Here is an 18,392-nt window from a genome sequence, read left to right on the forward strand (position 1 = left end):
CTTGGGGAGTTGCTAGCCTGATAAGCAAGCACGGCCCTCTGAGTTTTGGGGGAAGTTTGGAAGTTCCAAAGGGGAGATACCTCTTTGTTTGTGATGTCACAGGCAGTCAACCATTCACCATCACCTGTCTATATTCACCCAACTCAGAACAAGAATGCTTTCTCTGGAACACGCTCACAGAATTAGAACAATTTTAAAAGAAGACAAACTACAATAGGTGGAGACTTCAGTAACTGCAGAGATGAAACCAAGGACCAAATTAGGCACCAATCTGTGAACGAAATCTGCAACCCAAACGTGGCAGAAATATTAACTGAATGGGACCTGGTGGTCATGTGGCGGGAAGATGTGGGCATTTACACAATCCGTTGCCTCTTTCCCAAAGCAATCTCCAAAGAGGAACTGCAAGGTAAATTAAAAGGCATTCATACTACAGTGGTACCTCAGGTTACATACGCTTCAGGTTACATACACTTCAGGTTACAGGCTGCTAACCCAGAAATAGTGCTTCAGGTTAAGAACTTTGCTTCAGGATAAGAACAGAAATTGTGCTCTGGCGGCGTGGCAGCAGCAGCAAGCCCCATTAGCTAAAGTGGTGCTTCAGGTTAAGAACAGTTTCAGGTTAAGAACAGACCTCTGGAACAAATTAAGTACTTAACCCGAGGTACCTGGTTTCAAGTCACTCAGGCACATTCGTTTGCATACATACACTTGCATACATACACCTACATACACTTAACTTGTTTGAATCCTTATGCAGAAATCTAGCATATGACGCGAAGGGTACCACTTCCCTAATACACAGCAATCTAGTAGATCATGAAGCGGGGAATGCTAGAGGCCTTGAAATTGTATGGGAATCAGAATTAGACCACATAACTGAATAGCACAAATGTTAAGGTGCCTGGACCCCTCCGCTCCTTAAATGATCTCTGCTCACTTGCAGGAAACCACACTCAAGGTCATCTTCCACTGGCAGTGGATGCCAGTCTGGTTGGCAAAAGTTAAACCCTCCCTTTCCCCTTCATTTTTCGAACAGCTGTGGAAAACTTGGTTCATTTATCCATATGGGGTGGTCATGCCCCCATGTTAAAAACCTTTGGAATAGAGTATTCTCCATTTTATCTGCAATTAAAAGCCAACCGATCTCTCCAAATTCTGTCTTAGACATATGGATAAGGATGGCACTGAAGATGGGATTTGAAGGAGGCATAAATGACAAGTTTGGTTCAATTCAGTACAGTCTCACCAAACAGATCAGATGACTCAAAGTATCCTGTCTCCTTCCCAACAATCTGATGCAATTGGAACAAGGAGAAACAATGTTCCACATTCTAATAGTGATTTTTAATAGCTCTCAGTAATAACTTTGGCTCCATTGTCCAATATTCAGTGCATACCATGGTGTTCCTATCCCTGTCCAATTCCCTCGAGCTCTATCTAGTTTGGCTACTTAAGCAGGCACCCATGCCATACCTTGAGTCTTTAGTTGTTCTTTGATTTGGGTCATGGAAGTTTTTTATTGTGTGTGGGGTTTTTTAATGCTTCTGTGAACCAAATTAGAGCTCACACCAAGTTATAGGAAAGACAGCAATGGTATTTCATAGCCAGTATATTGCTTTGTCCATCAAGGACCCTGTAACTTCCCATAGTCCCTTGGACATTCAAGTAATACATAGATGGCATAGAGTTGCAAAGCAATGGTCCATATTGCTTCTGAAAAGAACCAATGTGTTGCAGAGCTTTTAGTTAGAGGGAGCCATGCCACCGCTTGTGGCAGGGCTGTCCAAAAATAGAACTTTAGGGGTGGGTGGAAATACATTCAGAAATGTATTCTGTTGTGTATATAAGGTTGTATGGGAACAATCAACCCCCATCAATTTGTTAGTTTTACAAAAGGTGTTGAAGGGTTATCCAGACCCAAATGATATTACTTACAATTTGAAAGGTTTTAGGATCCTGTGTCATATATACATATATTAGTCTGAGAGTTTTTCAGTTTAGCCAAAGCTTGAAATCAGTGAAACAGATGGAGGTCATTATTTTAAAAAGATTGCTAAGGAAGTTGGTAAGGGTAGAGAACTAGGTCCATTCCTCACTCCTTGCATGCCTTGCATTTCCCCTGGTCAAATCCTTGCTATTTTTGGTCCTGAAAACTGTATAGAGCAAATTTTGATTCATGCATCTTTGATCCTTTCCAAAATGTGGGTCAGTCAAGATGTGCACCTGTGCTTAGTGCACTGTGTGTCCTTTGAGAGTGCAGTGGGGTTGCTGCCCAGGTGTGCCATACGAACCCAGATGGGCAAGGTTGTTTTAGAACAATCTAAGGGCCATATTTCCACTTTTAGTCGTACTATTAAGTGGCTGAATTTTGGGAAATAGTCTTTTAGCAAAATAATTCAGTTACTCTGCAGGATTTCTTGCTAGTACTTTCTCTAGCACTGAGAACAGTCAGGGGCACTCACTGTATTCTGCTCAGCACCTACTAAAAACATTCTTGTTTAGACAAGCCTCCTGAGATGCTTAGAAAGTTTTTGCAATTTTAATCTGTTGTAGTATTTTAACCCTTGTATATTCTGATTTTTCTCAAATTTAAATTTAAAATTTGAAGGATAAATCTGAAATATATTTGACATACTTGCATGTGGGGCTTTCATATTTTATATAGACTTACTGTTCCATCTCCATCCAATATACCTTTAAGTTCATAACCATCTCACAAAAACTCCTGCATCGACTTCTATCACTTTAATGCAGTGACAACTCTGAAATGCTCCTACTGTCATTGTAATGCAACCCCGTGTGAAGGCGATACACCTGAGGCCTGCAGTTCCACCCTCCCCTGTGCAGTGAGTACTGTGTGGCGCAATAGAATGAATTTACACAGACAATGATCTGGATTAAAAATAGTGTAGGTGGAATTTGGGCTCAGACATTGGCTGTATATCCATTTCAGGGTATCCATGTAATATAAAGCTAATATGAGTTACGAGTAAATTGAAAAAGAATTATATAGAAAAAGAATTCTGAGAAGTGTCTGGCAACAGCTAATGGAACTCAGAAATGAATAAGACTAGGTCCATTCATTTCAACCAGTCTATTCCGAGTAGAACTTAGTTGGAGACAACCCTCTGTTCATGGAAGGAGGGAAAATTCCATGACAGTTGAACAGCAAGACTCTCAGAAGCTGGGTGGCCATTCTGTTTTTTTTTTGTTTGGGTTGCAACAGAGAGGAACAACCACAAAGAAGAGGGTATGGTGCATGCCTGGAATGTGGGGTGGTCAAAGCTTTCACCTTTCAAGTTGAATTATGGTGAGTCCAAAAGCAAGAGGGATGGCCTTTGTGCCTCCCTTTCTCCACTTACTGAGGCCCTAAGCCACAAGGAAATTAGACATATCCAAAAGAAGAACATCAATAATGGAAATAATAGAATAGAAATGTAAATAGTATTCTTCTCTACCCCACACAGTAGGGCCCAAGACAAGTTGCAATACGATTTGCCAAAACAACTGTAAACAATATTGAAAACATTTTTAAGAACCTCCCTCAAGTATTCCTCCAAGGGAGGGATATTGAAGGCAAGGTAAAATACTCAGTTGAAAGAAGGGGTGCCTGAGAACCTTTGATATGCTTTTAAAAAGGCAACAGATGATCAGGCACAAATAATCAGCTGGGGAAAAAATTGAGTTTTCCATGGAGGGCTCTGCTAAACCTATGATGGACCTGGAGTAGCTCAGCTGGTAGAGCGTGAGACTCTCAATCTCAGGCTGATGGGTTCGAGCCCCACGTTTGGCAAAAGATTCCTGTATTGCAGAGGGTTGAATTAGATGACACTCAGTGTCCCTTTCAACTCTGCAATTCTGTGATTCTATGCTTGCCAACTTAAGGTGCAATGGTATGAGTCCCACATTGCAAGGGAAGTTTGGCCCCTGTTTTGAGATAGCATTATATATATATATATATATATATATATATATATATATAGCCAAGGTGATGTTGTTTGGGGACTTGAGGACCAAGGCCAGTCTTTAGCCCCGAGTCTAAACTTGAGGGTTGCCAAGAATGGATGGTTCCATTTTGTGTCCCTGGATGCATAATGGTTGGGAAGACAATACTATGCTAAAGCTTGAATAAAGGTTGCTGGGAAATGCATGGCCCCTATGGAAAACAGAAGCTTCAGGTCTATTTCATTGGTCAGACCTGCCTTGTGGCACATCTGCCTTCTCAGTCTTAATCCTGCTGCAGTTACAACTGACCTGGTTGCTGCTGTTGTGCAACTCTGGGGAGGAAAGGGCAGAGGATTGTAAGGTTCTGTACCCCAAACTTTTCCATGATCATCGCCTTTGAAAATTATGAAACAGAGGGGGACTCTTGGGAGACTCGGAACAGATAAAATAAAGTCCTTTGACATGCAGCATGTAATTCATTGCACTCACTTCCAAGGGAGGCAGTGATAGCCACCCATTTAGATGGCCTTAAAAGAAGATTGGACAAATTCATGGACATGAAGGCTAAGAGTGGCTTCTAGCCATCATGGCTATGCTCTACCTTCACAGTTGGAGGCAGCAATGTTTCTGGGTACCAGTTGCTGGAAACTGTGGGAAGGGAGAATTGTCTTGGACTCTGGTCCTGCTAGAGGGTTTCCCACATGCATCTGGTTGGCTCCTGTGGCCCCAGAGAGTGGATACCACCATAGAAAAGGACTTCTTTCTAGTTGAGTTTTTTCAGGTTGTGGCACAACGAGGAGGGCCTCTGTAGATTATCTTAGTAGCCAAGGCATGCCCTGTAACCGGAAGCCACATAGCTGGAGGCCATATGACGTTGGGGTAGAACAGACCACCAAGCTGGCAAATGATCCCCTCCAGCACATCCTTCATACCTGGATTCCAAGTATCATTCTTAGGGCTTCTGAATCTTGGCCTTTCCTCTTTCTGCAGATCCTTGCCAAAGTCCGGCCAATGCCTTTTGTCAGAAAAACATACAGCGTCATGTGCTGCGTCAATATCGTCTTGCTCATCATCTGCATAGCATCTCCCAACTGGCTGGTCCATCACTGTGTGAAATCCAATGTCCATTTGGGGTTGTGGCTTTTTTGCTTTGAGAAGAGCTGTAAACCACACCCATACAGCATCGGTTAGGAGGCACAACTGGTTTACTGTTCTTTCTTGGGTTAAGGGTCATGGGCCAAACGGACTTCTGGGTAGGAGTTTTATTTCCATGCAGTGAAGGCTAGGACGAGTTGACTTGAATGACGGTCTTACCCCTTAGGTACCCACTCAGTAGCTTTTGTCTGCAGAAGTAGCATTTTTTTCAGACCTCAGCTATACATTGCCAGTGTGGTGTAGTGGTTAAGAGCGATAGACTCACAATCTGGGGAACTGGGTTCGCGTCCCCGCTCCTCCACATGCAGCTGCTGGGTGACCTTGGGCCAGTCACACTTCTTTGAAGTCTCTCAGCCCCACTCACCTCACAGAGTGTTTGTTGTGGGGGAGGAAGGGAAAGGAGAATGTTAGCCACTTTGAGACTCCTTCGGGTAGTGATAAAGCGGGATATCAAATCCAAACTCTCTCTCTCACACACACACATCATTCAAAGCAATATAAGATCACTTTAAACAATCATGGCTTCCCACACATAATTTTGGCAACTATAGCGTGTTAAGTGTGCTAAGAGTTGCTAAGAGTCTCCCTTTCCCTGCACAGAACCACAATTTACAGAGTTTCCTGGGGAGAGAGGTTGACTGTTAAACTACTTTGAGAACTGTAGCTCTGGGGTAGTGGCAGATAGAGGTCTTCTAATAAATCTCAGCTCCCTTAACAAACTGCAGTCCCCATGATTCTGTGGAGGAAGACATAGCTGTTTAAAGTGGTATGATATTGCTTTAAATGTACAGGGCAGATGGAGTTATAGTGTGGCAGCATCTATGCTCTGGAACTTAATATTAGGCTAACACCTTGGTTGTAGCCAATTCGTGTTTACCCAGAGTAGGCTCACTGAAATTGATGACCATAGCTAACTTAGGTCCATTACTCTTAATGGGTCTACTATGAGTAAAAGTTAGTGGAGAACCAGCCCGTTGTTTTCAACACTTGCTAACAACTTTTTTGTTTAGACAAGCCTAGAGGGACGTGCAATTTTTGTTTGTTTTGCACATTTGTTTGTAAAACTGTTGATTTTATCTAAATTTTGGTGATGTTGTTGCCAAATTTTGGTGATGTTCTTGCTTTTTAAACTGTTGATTTTAGGAGTTGTTTTCTTATGTTTTATATTATTTAACGTAAACTTCTTCATATGATTAAATACATAAATCATACAGCAGCCTTCCACTGTAGTTCACTGTTACTATTAGAGGTCATAGATGAAGCTGTGACTGGTTTGGATTCCAAGCCAAAAAAAACCCCTCCAAACCTCTTAGATTTCAGCAATCTCCTTGGTTTGCCCCCCAGCCTTCCTATCAAAGCAAACAGAGTTTTAATTTCTTATAAGAATGAATGCACAATGCATACACAAATGTCCTTTTTTCCCATTGTTAAACAATGCAGAGCCAGAAATCTTTGTTGGTGTGTTCGAAATCTCTCAGAGTTCTGCTCTGCTAGATTTGATCTGCTTTCTGCTCACTGCTGATATCGAACCTTTACTGGCCATTTTCCTCTTTAAGAGAGGGCCAACAATGGGAAGAAGCTATCGCCCTCATGCCCTGCTTCTGGGCTGCCTGGAATCATCCACTCTGTACTGCAATCTCAGTGGTTTGGAAGACTTGGATATGCAGTTGCCAACACAGCTCACATGAACACCTTGTATTTAACTGTTCTGCCTGCTCAATAATTACCCCGGTCAGAAGCAACCACTAAGCAGTATCAGGTCCCTTGGATTCTCAGTAAATGGAGGGCAACAAACACTTAAGGAGCAGAAGCAAACTTTAATAACTACTATACTATAATACTAAGTGTAGAAACAGCGACAGGTGCCAGTATACAAAGCAAAGATAACTAAAGGACATAAAAGAATACTTAAAGGTAAGCTGTGAAGCTAGCACAGCCACCCATCGTTCCTGCTGTGAGAGACCCCAATTACAATGGATGGCTGGCACAGGCCAGTCTGATGTTCTGGGGCAGAGCTCCCGGAAACCCCGTGGCGAAAGTCTCATTGAATTGCTGGAGCTGTAATCTTGGCAAAGGGCCTGCACATAGGCTGTGGGGGCTCTGTGCCAAGATTACATCATTTCTGATACAGGTGTTCATGATAACAATAATAATTTATTATTTATACCCCGCCCATCTGGCTGAGTTTCCCCAGCTACTCTGGGCAGCTCCCAACAGAATATTAAACAGAATAAAACTTCAAACATTAAAAACTTCCCTAAACAGAGCTGTCTTCAGATGTCTTCTAAAAGTCAGATAGTTCTTTGTTTCCTTGACATCTGAAGGGAGGGTGTTCCACAGGACAGGCGCCGCTACAGAGAAGGCTCGCTGCCTGGTTCCCTGTAACCTCACTTCTTACAGTGAGGGAACCACCAGAAGGCCCTCGGTGCTGGACCTCAGTGTCCAGGTTGAACGATGGGGGTGGAGATGCTCCTTCAGGTATACTGGGCCGAGGCCGTTTAGGGCTTTAAAGGTCAGCACCAACACTTTGAATTGTGCTCAGAAACGTATTGGGATCCAATGTAGATCTTTCAGGACTGGTGTTATATGGTCTCAGCAGCCACTCCCAGTCACCAGTCTGGCTGCCGCATTCTGGATTAGTTGCAGTTTCTGGATCACCTTCAAAGGTAGCCCCACGTAGAGCGCATTGCAGTAGTCCAAGCGGAAGATAACCAGAGCATGCACCACTCTGGCAAGACAGTCTGCGGGCAGGGAGGGTCTCGGCCAGAGTTGAGACAAAGTTCATCTTTGAAGTGAACTGTTTCACTCCCTTCTTTCTCATGCTCCTTTTCTCTGCGGCTGGCCAGGCCAATACATTATGCTGGCTATACATGGATCAAAGCATGTACCTAAGAATAACAGTTAAATTGACACAGGAGCACCTCCTGCACCACCTGTTCCCTGACACTACATTAACTCAACATGTAATTGCCACCCTGGCTGCATGTGGACCCTCCCATTCATATATACACTGACTAGGAATGCACTGCAAATCCGTTCTTAGAAGCACTGGCATAATGCCACGAATGCACTTGCAATGGGACTGTTTTTCTTTCCTTTTTTCTAGAGAGCCTGGAGGCTGTCCGAGGCCTTATGATAATATCCCTCATTTTTACTTGCTTTGCCTTGCTGTGTGGACAGAACCTTTTAAGTCGCATCACAAAGAGGGAGATTCCCGACTGTATGATTTCTTCCATTGCTATCTACTGTGCAGGTATCATATCAGGGCACTTCATCATCTTGCATAACAGTGAATTTAGTTTAGTGCTTCTCCACGTGGAGCAGAAACAGTGCCAGCCATGGGCAAGAGTGGAGTATGCTCAGAGGAACTCCGAGTTCTCTGGGAAGAGGGCTTGACTGTTTGCATGCTCTGGGCATTGTAGCTCTGTGAAAGGAATAGGGAGTTTCCTAGCAACTCTCAGCACTACAGTTCCCAGGGTCCTTTTGGGGAAGCCATGACTGTTGAAAATGGCACGAGGCAGCAGCGGGTCGCCAATCTTTTTTGCACCAGAGGGCAATATTGAGAGTGCCGAGGGTTCCAGTCACAAAATGGCTGCCGTGGAGGGGACATGGAGTAAGACAAAATGGCTGCTGTGGTCAGCATGGCATAACATTAGAGAGAGCACAGCCACTGCTGTTTCATTGTTCCTGCCCCTAGTTACCCTCATACTAAGTATAGAAAGTCAGTTGTATCCTTGTGAAGATATAGCTCTGAATGGGACAATAACTCTGTTTTCCTTAATGCCAGTCCTGTACCTACTTATCTGGAAGAAAGCTCCATTAAACACAAAGAGACTTACTTCAGAAATAGGCATGTGTGACTGGACATTATTAATGAGTGCCTGGACATCAGCTCCTGCATAGCAAGAAACATGCCCAAGTCTCTTTCCCAAGTTTTCATATTTATTTTTTTGGATATTTTTTTTTGGGGGGGGGCAGCACTCTTTAACATCCACACACAATTATTGTTGAGTGGTATTTAAAGATAATAATCTTTAGCAAGTAGCCAATCTCAGACAAATGCATCATAGGAAAGATGCCTGCTGGTTGCAAGGGACAAAGAAAGGGCAAAATGCAGAGATTCTACGGACTACTTGAAAATAAGACAAAAGTAGGAACACTAATGGGAAGGGGAGGAAACAGAAGCTCTTTAGGACTCCAGGGATTCCTGTTGCCTGGTGTCCAAACAACCTACTTGTCAATCACAGCTCTGACTTCACTCATTGGCTAAAAACACTGATAGGCGAGAACCAGGCTGGCTCATTTCACAGAAATTGCTTAGAAGGCTGCCAGCACATTTTGCTTTACAACTCTCTTTCTAAGAGAGCTAGAGATGTACTCATTTTTTTTTAATGAGAGCTCAGAGTCTGGGGCATTTGCCTGGGAGCAGTAGTGAAAACCTTCCTGGGCACTGTGGCACCTATGGGCTTGGTGGCCCCTGCGACATGGCTTTAAATGGTGGTGGGACCTTAGATTCATTTTCCAGTAAGGATTGTGTGTTGGAGGGGATTCATTTAGTTCACATTCTAATGCAATGTTCTCAAATCAGTATACAAACCAAAACATACCTCTCTTTTGAAATTTGCCCTTCTCTGAATTTTGTAATTTTGAATGGTGGTTGGCCTCCAACCAAGGGATGATTACAAAAATGTGCATATTACTGAAAACAGCCTAAAGAAACGCATTCGACGTGGGGTTGGTGAGGGCTAAATTGCTTGCAAAAATGCTTATACTAGGCAAAACTGTGTAAGAAAGTGCACCTATTTTTGAAAATGTGCACAAAAACACATACAAATTTCCACTTCAAATAAACGAATTGCAATGGGTTAAACCAAACTATAATTGAAAGGTCCATCCACCTTGAGTCGCCAGTCTCATAGGGCTTAGTACAATCCATGTGGGGGGTTGGAGGCGGAGCGGAAGATTCACTATCTTGTCCTTTGTCTCAGGCAGCAAAATGTCTTGGGACATCCCTGTCTAATAAGAGTTTCTTGCTTGCTTGCAGGACTCTGCACTGTCAGTTCTCTAATGATTGTGTTGTTTGAGGTTCGTATTGTCATAGATGCAGATGTTATACACCTGGCACCAGACTGGGCTTTCTGCATAGCTTGCGTCTCCTTCTCTCTCAGCTTAGTGTTGGGTGAGTACATCCTATTCTGAGTCAGATAACAATCTTGGTAAACTGGGGTCAGCTGCGTTTTCTCTCATATATATGAATGAATATATATATGTGAGAAAATGAGCTTAAATTTCATATAAAAGCTTCATTTTCTAACACTTCCAGGATTAGTCTTCTCATTTCCCAATTTCTTCTTGTTTTCCAATTTCTTTTCCAGGTACACAAAACCTGCTATGGGACAGGAAGTTCCACAAAAGAGTAAAACCATCCCAAGAGGAAGAGCCATCAACACCCAGTGACCCTTGAGTATAGCCCACGGCCTATGACACCTGTCACAGGTGTTCCCCAGTCAGGTGGGGCCTTCAAACCTGACTGGCCAATGGGCGTTCTGTTTGGTGATGTCACTTAACCAAGAGCCATTTGGAATAAGCCTGGATTGCAGGAAAGATGCCCACTTTCATCTCTGCGACATCACTTTTGAGAAGCCATCTTACCCAAGTGCCCTGCTGGAACCATCAAAATGATCTCATCCATTACCGAGATACCTTTTATTCAGCAATCGCTTCTGACTTGGGTGGAATATCCCTCTTGCTTTCCAAGACTGCCCCATTTCCCCACTTGCTTCTAATTGTTGTTGCTGCTGTTTTTATTACAGTATATGTATATATTGTGAGGACTGGCCACATCTCAGTCATATGTGATGCCATGGATGAACACTTAAGTATTAAATGTCTTATAGCAACTTTTGCTTCTCATATTACTGGAAATTCATGAATCTCTTGAAATCAGGGCTGGTCCTACTATTAGGAAGAGTGAAGGGGCTTGCTCAGACCTCATATGCTAAGGAAGAGGGAGCAACTGAGGGGGTGGAGAACAGAGCCAGATGTACTTATGTAGGGATAGGGGAGAAAAATGATTTTGTTTGTATTTTTATCAGAAACTATCTAATTCACACTTCTCATACCAATATGCAAAGTGAAATACAATTATCCTGCAATATTTACACATCTCTGAATTTTGCAATGTGGTTCTCTGTAACTAAACATTTGGTATAAAGGTAAAGGTACCCCTGCCCGTACAGGCCAGTCATGTCTGACTCTAGGGTTGTGCACCCATCTCACTTAAGAGGCCGAGGACCAGCGCTGTCCGGAGACACTTCTGGGTCACGTGGCCAGTGTGACGAAGCTGCTCTGGCGAGCCAGCACCAGCGCAGCACATGGAAACGGCGTTTACCTTCCCGCTATAAAGCGGTACCTATTTATCTACTTGCACTTAGGGGTGCTTTCGAACTGCTAGGTGGGCAGGAGCTGGGACCAAATGACGGGAGCTCACCCCGCCATGGGGATTCGAACTGCCGACCATACGATCGGCAAGTCCTAGGCACTGAGGTTTTACCCACAGCGCCACCCGCATTGGTATAGAAAAGCATATATTAGGGGAAAGTGAGTGTGGAATTACTCATATCTATTACTGAAGATAGCATACAAAAAATCATTGTGGTAATGGAAATGGTTTGCAAAATTGTGAAAATTAGTTAAAAGAGTCATACAAAGACACATATATTGTGATAAATTTGCCCTAAAATGTTGACAAATGTTTGTGATTATTATTATTATTATTATTATTATTATTATTATTATTATTATTACAAATTGCTGCAGAAATGTGAACTGAATTTAAGATAGCAAAAATGAGAAGCTGAGGGGAGCCAAATTCCATAGATTCTCGCCCCCCCTTAGTGCCGTGTGGTCTTCTCTGTGTGCTACCTACACAACAGAGCGCTGCTCTTGAGGATGGTAAAGATGAGCGTTGGAGTCCAGCAACATTCAGAGGGCACCAGATCCCCCATCCCTGCAATGAATAGCATCTTCACCCATAGCATTCTTTCGTAATGGCAGCTCCACCACCAAGGAATGAGCTATTTGCTTTGCCCTGCTATCACAATAATAGAATTGTTGAGTCAACCGAGTCCAGCTCCCCTGTGATGCAGGAATCATAGCTAACCAATCCCTGTGCCGTCACATGATCATCTGTAACTCATTGCTTTGGCCTTCATTTGATCAAGGAGGTGGAGAGGGCTATCAATCTTCCATACAAACCAATGATTTAATAGCAGGGCAAGGCATTGAAGCAGGAAGAAAAGAAAGGAAGAAAAAAATTGTCTAAATACAAATCAAATGGGATGCAATGAAGAGGAGACCTGGGAAAGGGTCGTTTCTTCTTCAGTGCTGCTGAAATGCAGTAAGCTGCACATGGGTTGTTCAAAGATTCTGATCTCACTAAGTCCAGTGGGTATGTACTTGAAGGTGTGCTGGCAGGATGATATCCAATGCAAACAGTGAATCTTGTGGCCCGGGTGTGGACATCTCCTCCATTTAAAAATGCACATGGTCAATGTAGATTCCAAGGATCCAGTGCCACTTCAAAAATGGGGGGAAGCATACAATGCTTTCTTCCTTCTAGACTTTTGGCCTTTGGTGTCTGATTACCCTTTGGGAGCCACCTGTGAGGAATAAGCTGTTGGTTTCCAGAGGGAGAGATGGTACAGCACCAGGCTGAATATTCCTGGGAGAGAAAGAGAGAGGTACAGAGATGAGTGGGCAATGGCATGGTTTGTCAGCATGGTACCTGTGGACACACATGGACTCTCAGGAAGGGGGGGAAGGAGAAATATGGTTCAGTACATACAGTGGTACCTTGGTTCTTAAACGTAATCTGTTCCGGAAGTCTGTTCCAGAACTAAAGTGTTCCAAAACCAAGGCACACTTTCTCATAGAAAGTAATGCAAAATGGATCAATCCGTTCTAGACTCTTAAAAAACAAAAATCCGCAAAAACAAAAAAGCAAAATAAATAGCAAAAACAGATAGACTTCAGTGTTAACACCCAAAACGGAAGTGTGGCACTCAAAACAAAAGTGTGGCACTCAAATCGGAAGCGTAACACTCAAAATGGAGCACTTTCAGCTTCTGAAAAAAGTTTGCAAACCGGAACACTTACTTCCGGGTTCGCAGTGTTTGGGTTTCAAGTTGTTTGAGTACCAAGTCATTTGAGAACCAAGGTACCACTGTATTTAAAGTAAAAAATCTATCAAATTCACACTTTCTATAGCAGTATGCTAACCCAAACACCACCACCCTCCAAAATTCACACTTATCCAAATTTTGAGATGCAGTTCTGCCACCGAAAAATATTTGCTTATCCGTAAGCATCTCCACGTTTCTTTCAGCAGGGGGAGGGGCAGGGGGTGGGACCCTGCAGGCACCAGAAAAATCCTCAGGGCTTGAGGTGTGGAAGGCCTATCAACTTCCATTCTCTCAGTTTCTTGTTTTCCAGTCATAAATTTGGTTATCCACATTTCGCAGCAGTTTGAAATTTTCAAAAAGAGAATTTCTCCTCCTAAAAACCCACTTTGCATTTTAGTAGTTTTCTTGCAAGGTAACACATTGTTCAATGAGGTTTTGACTGGGCCATTTCCTCTAATATAAGGCATTTGCATAAGTTGCTTTTACCATCTAGTCCAGCACCTTGTTCTCACAGTGGCCGACCAGATGCCTTTGGGAATCCTGTAAGCAGGGCCTGAGCTCAAAAGTTCTTCCCCCGCATTTGTGATTCCCAGCAACCAGCATTCAGAGGCATACAGTGGTGATACAACATAGCTGTTGTGACCAACCGCCACTGATAGACCTTTCCTCCATCAATTGGTCTGATCCTACTTTAAAGCCATCTAGGTTTGTGGCCATCCCTATGTCTTGTTGGAGCAAATTCCATAGTCAATGAGAGAGGGGGATCCTCCCTTGTTCCTGACTTTTCAGCATGACAAGCCCCTCCCAAGATGCTGAAACTCTGAGTCAAAACATGAGACCTGGTTACTCTGAACGTCTCCTTTCAGATACCTGAAAGACCACCTCCATCCCTCCAGATCTTCTCAGATGCTAAGATTGGCAGAGTTAACCCTCTTGGCAGTTCCTCAGATGTGCGCGGGTGTGTGTGTGGTCTTGGAAAGGGCCTTCTCTGTGGCAACCCCTAGCCTGTGGCATTCCCTCCCCATGGAGGTGTGTCTGGCCACCTTCATTATACAGGTTTCAGTGAACACCGAACACACCCCTTTACCCTGGCTTTTGACACTTGTTGTTGTTTAGTCGTTTAATCGTGTCCGACTCTTCGTGACCCCATGGACCAGAGCACGCCAGGCACTCCTGTCTTCCACTGCCTCCCGCAGTTTGGCCAAACTCATGCTGGTAGCTTCGAGAACATTGTCCAACCATCTCATCCTCTGTGGTCCCCTTCTCCTTGTGCCCTCCATCTTTCCCAACATCAGGGTATTTTCCAGGGAGTCTTCTCTTCTCATGAGGTGGCCAAAGTATTGGAGCCTCAGCTTCAGGATCTGTCCTTCCAGTGAGCACTCAGGGCTGATTTCCTTAAGAATGAATAGGTTTGATCTTCTTGCAGTCCATGGGACTCTCAAGGATCTCCTCCAGCACCATAATTCAAAAGCATCAATTCTTCGGCGATCAGCCTTCTTTATGGTCCAGCTCTCACTTCCATACATCACTACTGGGAAAACCATAGCTTTAACTATATGGACCTTATTTTTATGACCCACCTGCTTTCTCCGATTGTAAATTTTTGTTGTTTTTAAAACTGTTTTCAATACTGTGTTTTAATGGTTGTAACCCAACCTGAGATCTTAGGGAGAAAGTTGGAACCTCTATCTCTATATGAATTGTGGCCAGTTCTTCTTAGAGCAGACCCACTGGAATAAATTAACATGACTAATGTAAGGCCATTAATTTCAATGGGTCTACTCTAAAGTGTAATTGGCTATAGGCCATTATAGCCAAGGACTATAATAGCCATTATAACCATTTTAGCCTTTGCATTTACCTGTCCCCAAGCAAAGGGCGCAGACAACACAGCTTAGGAAATAAGCCCATTTAGCAGAAGGGTCCTGCAGTTGAGGCTCTGTTGTCTCGCGGACGGAGTTATCAAATACCACCACAGCGACCAGCACACAGATCCCTACAAGAAACAGTGGATTAGGGTCCATTCAAATATTATATTTGGCTAGTCCTGCAAATGCAACAATGCTCGTGGTGAATGGATGATTTTCACACACTATTCTCCCTGGTATGCTGTGGTTCTTTATTTAGCTATCCAATTTATACCCCTCCCTTCCTCCTAATGGAGCCCAGGACGGCAGGTTAGCATTTATGTATTCATTTATTGCATCTCTATCCCACCTTTTTCCTCCAAGGAGCTCAAGGTGGAATACATGGTTCTCCCTCTCCTCATATACTCTTCACAACAACCCCATGTGGTAGGTTCGACTGAGAGGCAGGGAATTATTATTATTATTATTATTATTATTATTATTATTATTATTTGGTGAGGGGGCCAAAACAGCCTCAGCCTCTAGGAACTAGCAGTTATGGCATTTAGCAGTTTGCTTTTGCCTTCTCCCTCCCATTCCCCATTTCCTCATGTGTTGTGTCTTTTTATATCAAGAGTCTGAGGGAACCGGCCATCTTAGAACTGGTGTTTGTAAGCCACCCTTGAGAATTTTTTTGGCTGAAAGACAGGCATAAATGCTATAAACAGACAAATAAATGTCCTGTTTATGGAAGGCAGTTCTCGAGTACTTGTGCTCCCCCTGCTCCCCGCCAGTTTCCTTGCTTTTGTCCCCAAAAGCAGCTACATCCCAGTTGGACACAAATGATTCATCTCGAAATTGGTACCTGAGGTCAAGCTGAAGACAGCCGCAATAGGGCCATCCATGAAAAAGTCCTCAGTGCATTTCATCCAGTACTTCGATTCCACAGAGCACAGTATGGCCAGAAGGGAAAAAAAGAGAGCCACAAGCATAAAGCTCCGGACGACGTCCAGTTTCACTAAAGCGGAATAAGAGACTTGTAAAAATAGCTGAGGGTGGTCCCAGGCAGCTCTTCCCCACCCAAACAACGGCATTCAGGAAACATGGAGAAAGTCTCTCCTTTCTGCAACCCAAATTCTGTGACTGGGAATAAAAGGATATGAAATTTATGGATGCCTCCAGATCATCAGTGTTTTTGCAGGAGGGACTCAAGAGCGTGCCACAATGTTAGGTTGCGACAATTAAATTATAGGGTCATATTCATGCCATGCTTTTAAAGTACAACAAAAACACTTTAAACAGTCATGGCTTCTCTCCCCGCGCCTCTCAGATTTCTGGGAGCTGTAGTTGGAAGGGTGTTGGAAGTTGTCTGGAGACCCCTTATCCCCCTCACAGAGCTGCGCTCGTTCAGCTGCTATGGTTGCAGAGAAAAATGAATAGTGGAATAATAATGGCAACAGTGATTTGCAATGACATAGTAAAACACTTTCTGCAATAAAAACACCTTCGTGATTGTATAATAATAGCAAATGTCAATCATATCAGTTAGTCATAATAAACATGGGCAGGATCCAGTCAGGGATGTATAGGGAATGATCTTAATCCAGCTCATGTGCTTTGAACATGAATAGACTGGCCAGCCCATTCTGTTGAATGGCAGAATTTCCTTCAGAAATGTTTGATTCTGCATTGTTTTATTGATGTTTAATATGCTGTAAACCGCTTTGAGATTTTTCTGAAAAATATAAAGTATAGAAATGATGATGATGATAATAATAATAATAATAATAATAATAATAATAATAATAATAACATCCTAAAAAATCTGTACAAAAAACCCCAAGCAACTATAAAACCCAGAGAGTCAGTCTAAGAGCCTTCTGGGTTTTCCTTTTCCATTTGTTTATTTGTTTGTTCTTTAAAACAAATAACAAAAACATTTTTAGCTGTATCTATGAGGGAAGCCATCTTTTTTTTCTGTCACAAGTCACTAGGACCCTCATACCTACGGGACCACCTCTCCTGGTATGCCCCGCGGAGGACCTTAAGGTCCACAAATAGCAACACACTAGAGGTCCCGGGCCCTAAGGAAGTCAGATTAGCCTCAACCAGAGCCAGGGCCTTTTCAACACCGGCTCCGGCCTGGTGGAATACTCTGTCTCATGAGAGCAGGGGCCTGCAGGATCTGATTTCTTTCTGCAGGGCCTGTAAGACAGAGTTGTTCCACCAGGCCTTTGGCTTGGTATCAACTTGATCCCCTCCCCCTCTTTCCCTTTTCCTTTCTCCTTCTGTTAAGGAACTCCTATTTGGGGACTTCCCTGGCTTTTTTCTGGCCCATGTAGGGCCAGTCTGGATAGTTGGCCTTGGTGAAGATTTGACGTTTTCATCCCCAAAAAGTTTTTGATTTGAGTTTCTACTGAAATGAGGCTGCATTTTAATGTTGTACTTAATCTTGTTTTTAAGTTGTATTTTAATCAATTGTTTTTATACCTGGTGTTAGCTGCTCTGAGCCCGGTCTTGGCTGGGGAGGGTGGGGTATAAATAAAATTTATTATTTATTATTATTAGTAGCAGCAGTACCCATAGTTTGTGTGGATGTGGAAAGAGGAATTCAAAGCCTGAGGGAAACAACAGCGGCAATATCTGTTGAACCCAACGTCACCCAGCCCAACCCAGGCATACTGTACATTCTCTGATGGCCAAGAAACTGCAGCCGTCTTCTGTGCAGGTGGTCCATAAACCAGTGTATGAGGCTTCCAGAATATCTGTTTCGTGCACTGCCCACCCAGAGGATACTTGAGCAACCAAGAGAAGCACAAAACTGATGCAGGAAAGGAGGCAGCTAATTCCCCTGTAGAGAAGCATGGTGGGGTTCCTTCTCCTGATCTTTGGCTCTGGCAGCAGCCTGAAGAGGCTAGGAGGGTAGTGGTGGTGCTAGCGAGGTCACCCCAGGAGGCTCCAAGGAGATCACTGAGATCCAGTTTCCACCGGACAACGTGCTCCTCAAACGGTTTCTACTGGATTCCTCTGTTCCGTTCCTTCAACTGAAATGGAACCTTTGAACTGGGTGGGAGAGAACCTTCCTCTGGGAGTAGCTAGAAGTTCAGTATTGGACGAATCTGTCCATTTCAGTTCCCCTTGGCTTCTTGTTTCCTCTGAGCCGAAGTTCAGTTCTCCACAATTCAATGGATCAGTTTGTGACTCATTTACTGGACTATAGTTCTCTTGGAAATTCAACCAGGCAACTTTGTGTGAAAGG

The 18,392-nt window shown here is 43.5% G+C and overlaps 2 protein-coding genes across 2 annotated transcripts; one reads left to right on the top strand and one right to left on the bottom strand.

Annotated features, from left to right (window-relative positions):
• The first annotated feature begins 3,183 nt into the window (after positions 1 to 3,183).
• Positions 3,184 to 11,003, top strand: LOC307221709 (uncharacterized protein). The gene is made up of 5 exons (XM_079986484.1): positions 3,184 to 3,313; positions 4,939 to 5,134; positions 8,210 to 8,356; positions 10,148 to 10,282; positions 10,479 to 11,003. Exons 1-5 carry the CDS (start codon positions 3,311 to 3,313, stop codon positions 10,565 to 10,567), a joined length of 570 nt encoding a protein of 189 aa, XP_079842610.1. The 5' UTR covers positions 3,184 to 3,310; the 3' UTR covers positions 10,568 to 11,003.
• Positions 11,004 to 12,348: 1,345 nt separating this feature from the next.
• Positions 12,349 to 18,196, bottom strand: LOC307221712 (uncharacterized protein). The gene is made up of 4 exons (XM_079986488.1): positions 17,821 to 18,196; positions 15,999 to 16,151; positions 15,148 to 15,282; positions 12,349 to 12,826 (listed from the first exon to the last, which is right to left on the bottom strand). The coding sequence occupies exons 1-4, from the start codon at positions 17,996 to 17,998 to the stop codon at positions 12,747 to 12,749; spliced, it is 546 nt and encodes a 181-aa protein (XP_079842614.1). The 5' UTR covers positions 17,999 to 18,196; the 3' UTR covers positions 12,349 to 12,746.
• Positions 18,197 to 18,392: the final 196 nt, after the last annotated feature.

Source organism: Podarcis cretensis (assembly GCF_951804945.1).
Source record: "Podarcis cretensis genome assembly, chromosome: 8".
Classification (NCBI taxonomy): domain Eukaryota; kingdom Metazoa; phylum Chordata; class Lepidosauria; order Squamata; family Lacertidae; genus Podarcis; species Podarcis cretensis.

What these genes read in the sequence shown, in the direction of transcription:
- LOC307221709 (XM_079986484.1), top strand. An exon ending in ACCACACCCATACAGCATCG is followed by an intron (nt 5,135 to 8,209) that starts GTTAGGAGGCAC and finishes CCTTTTTTCTAG; the next exon opens with AGAGCCTGGAGGCTGTCCGA. An exon ending in CATTGCTATCTACTGTGCAG is followed by an intron (nt 8,357 to 10,147) that starts GTATCATATCAG and finishes GCTTGCTTGCAG; the next exon opens with GACTCTGCACTGTCAGTTCT.
- LOC307221712 (XM_079986488.1), bottom strand. Translation starts at nt 17,998, where the DNA reads ATGCTTCTCTACAGGGGAATTAGCTGCCTCCTTTCCTGCATCAGTTTT. An exon ending in TGTCTTCAGCTTGACCTCAG is followed by an intron (nt 15,283 to 15,998) that starts GTACCAATTTCG and finishes TGTTTCTTGTAG; the next exon opens with GGATCTGTGTGCTGGTCGCT. An exon ending in CGCCCTTTGCTTGGGGACAG is followed by an intron (nt 12,827 to 15,147) that starts GTAAATGCAAAG and finishes TTTCTCTCCCAG; the next exon opens with GAATATTCAGCCTGGTGCTG.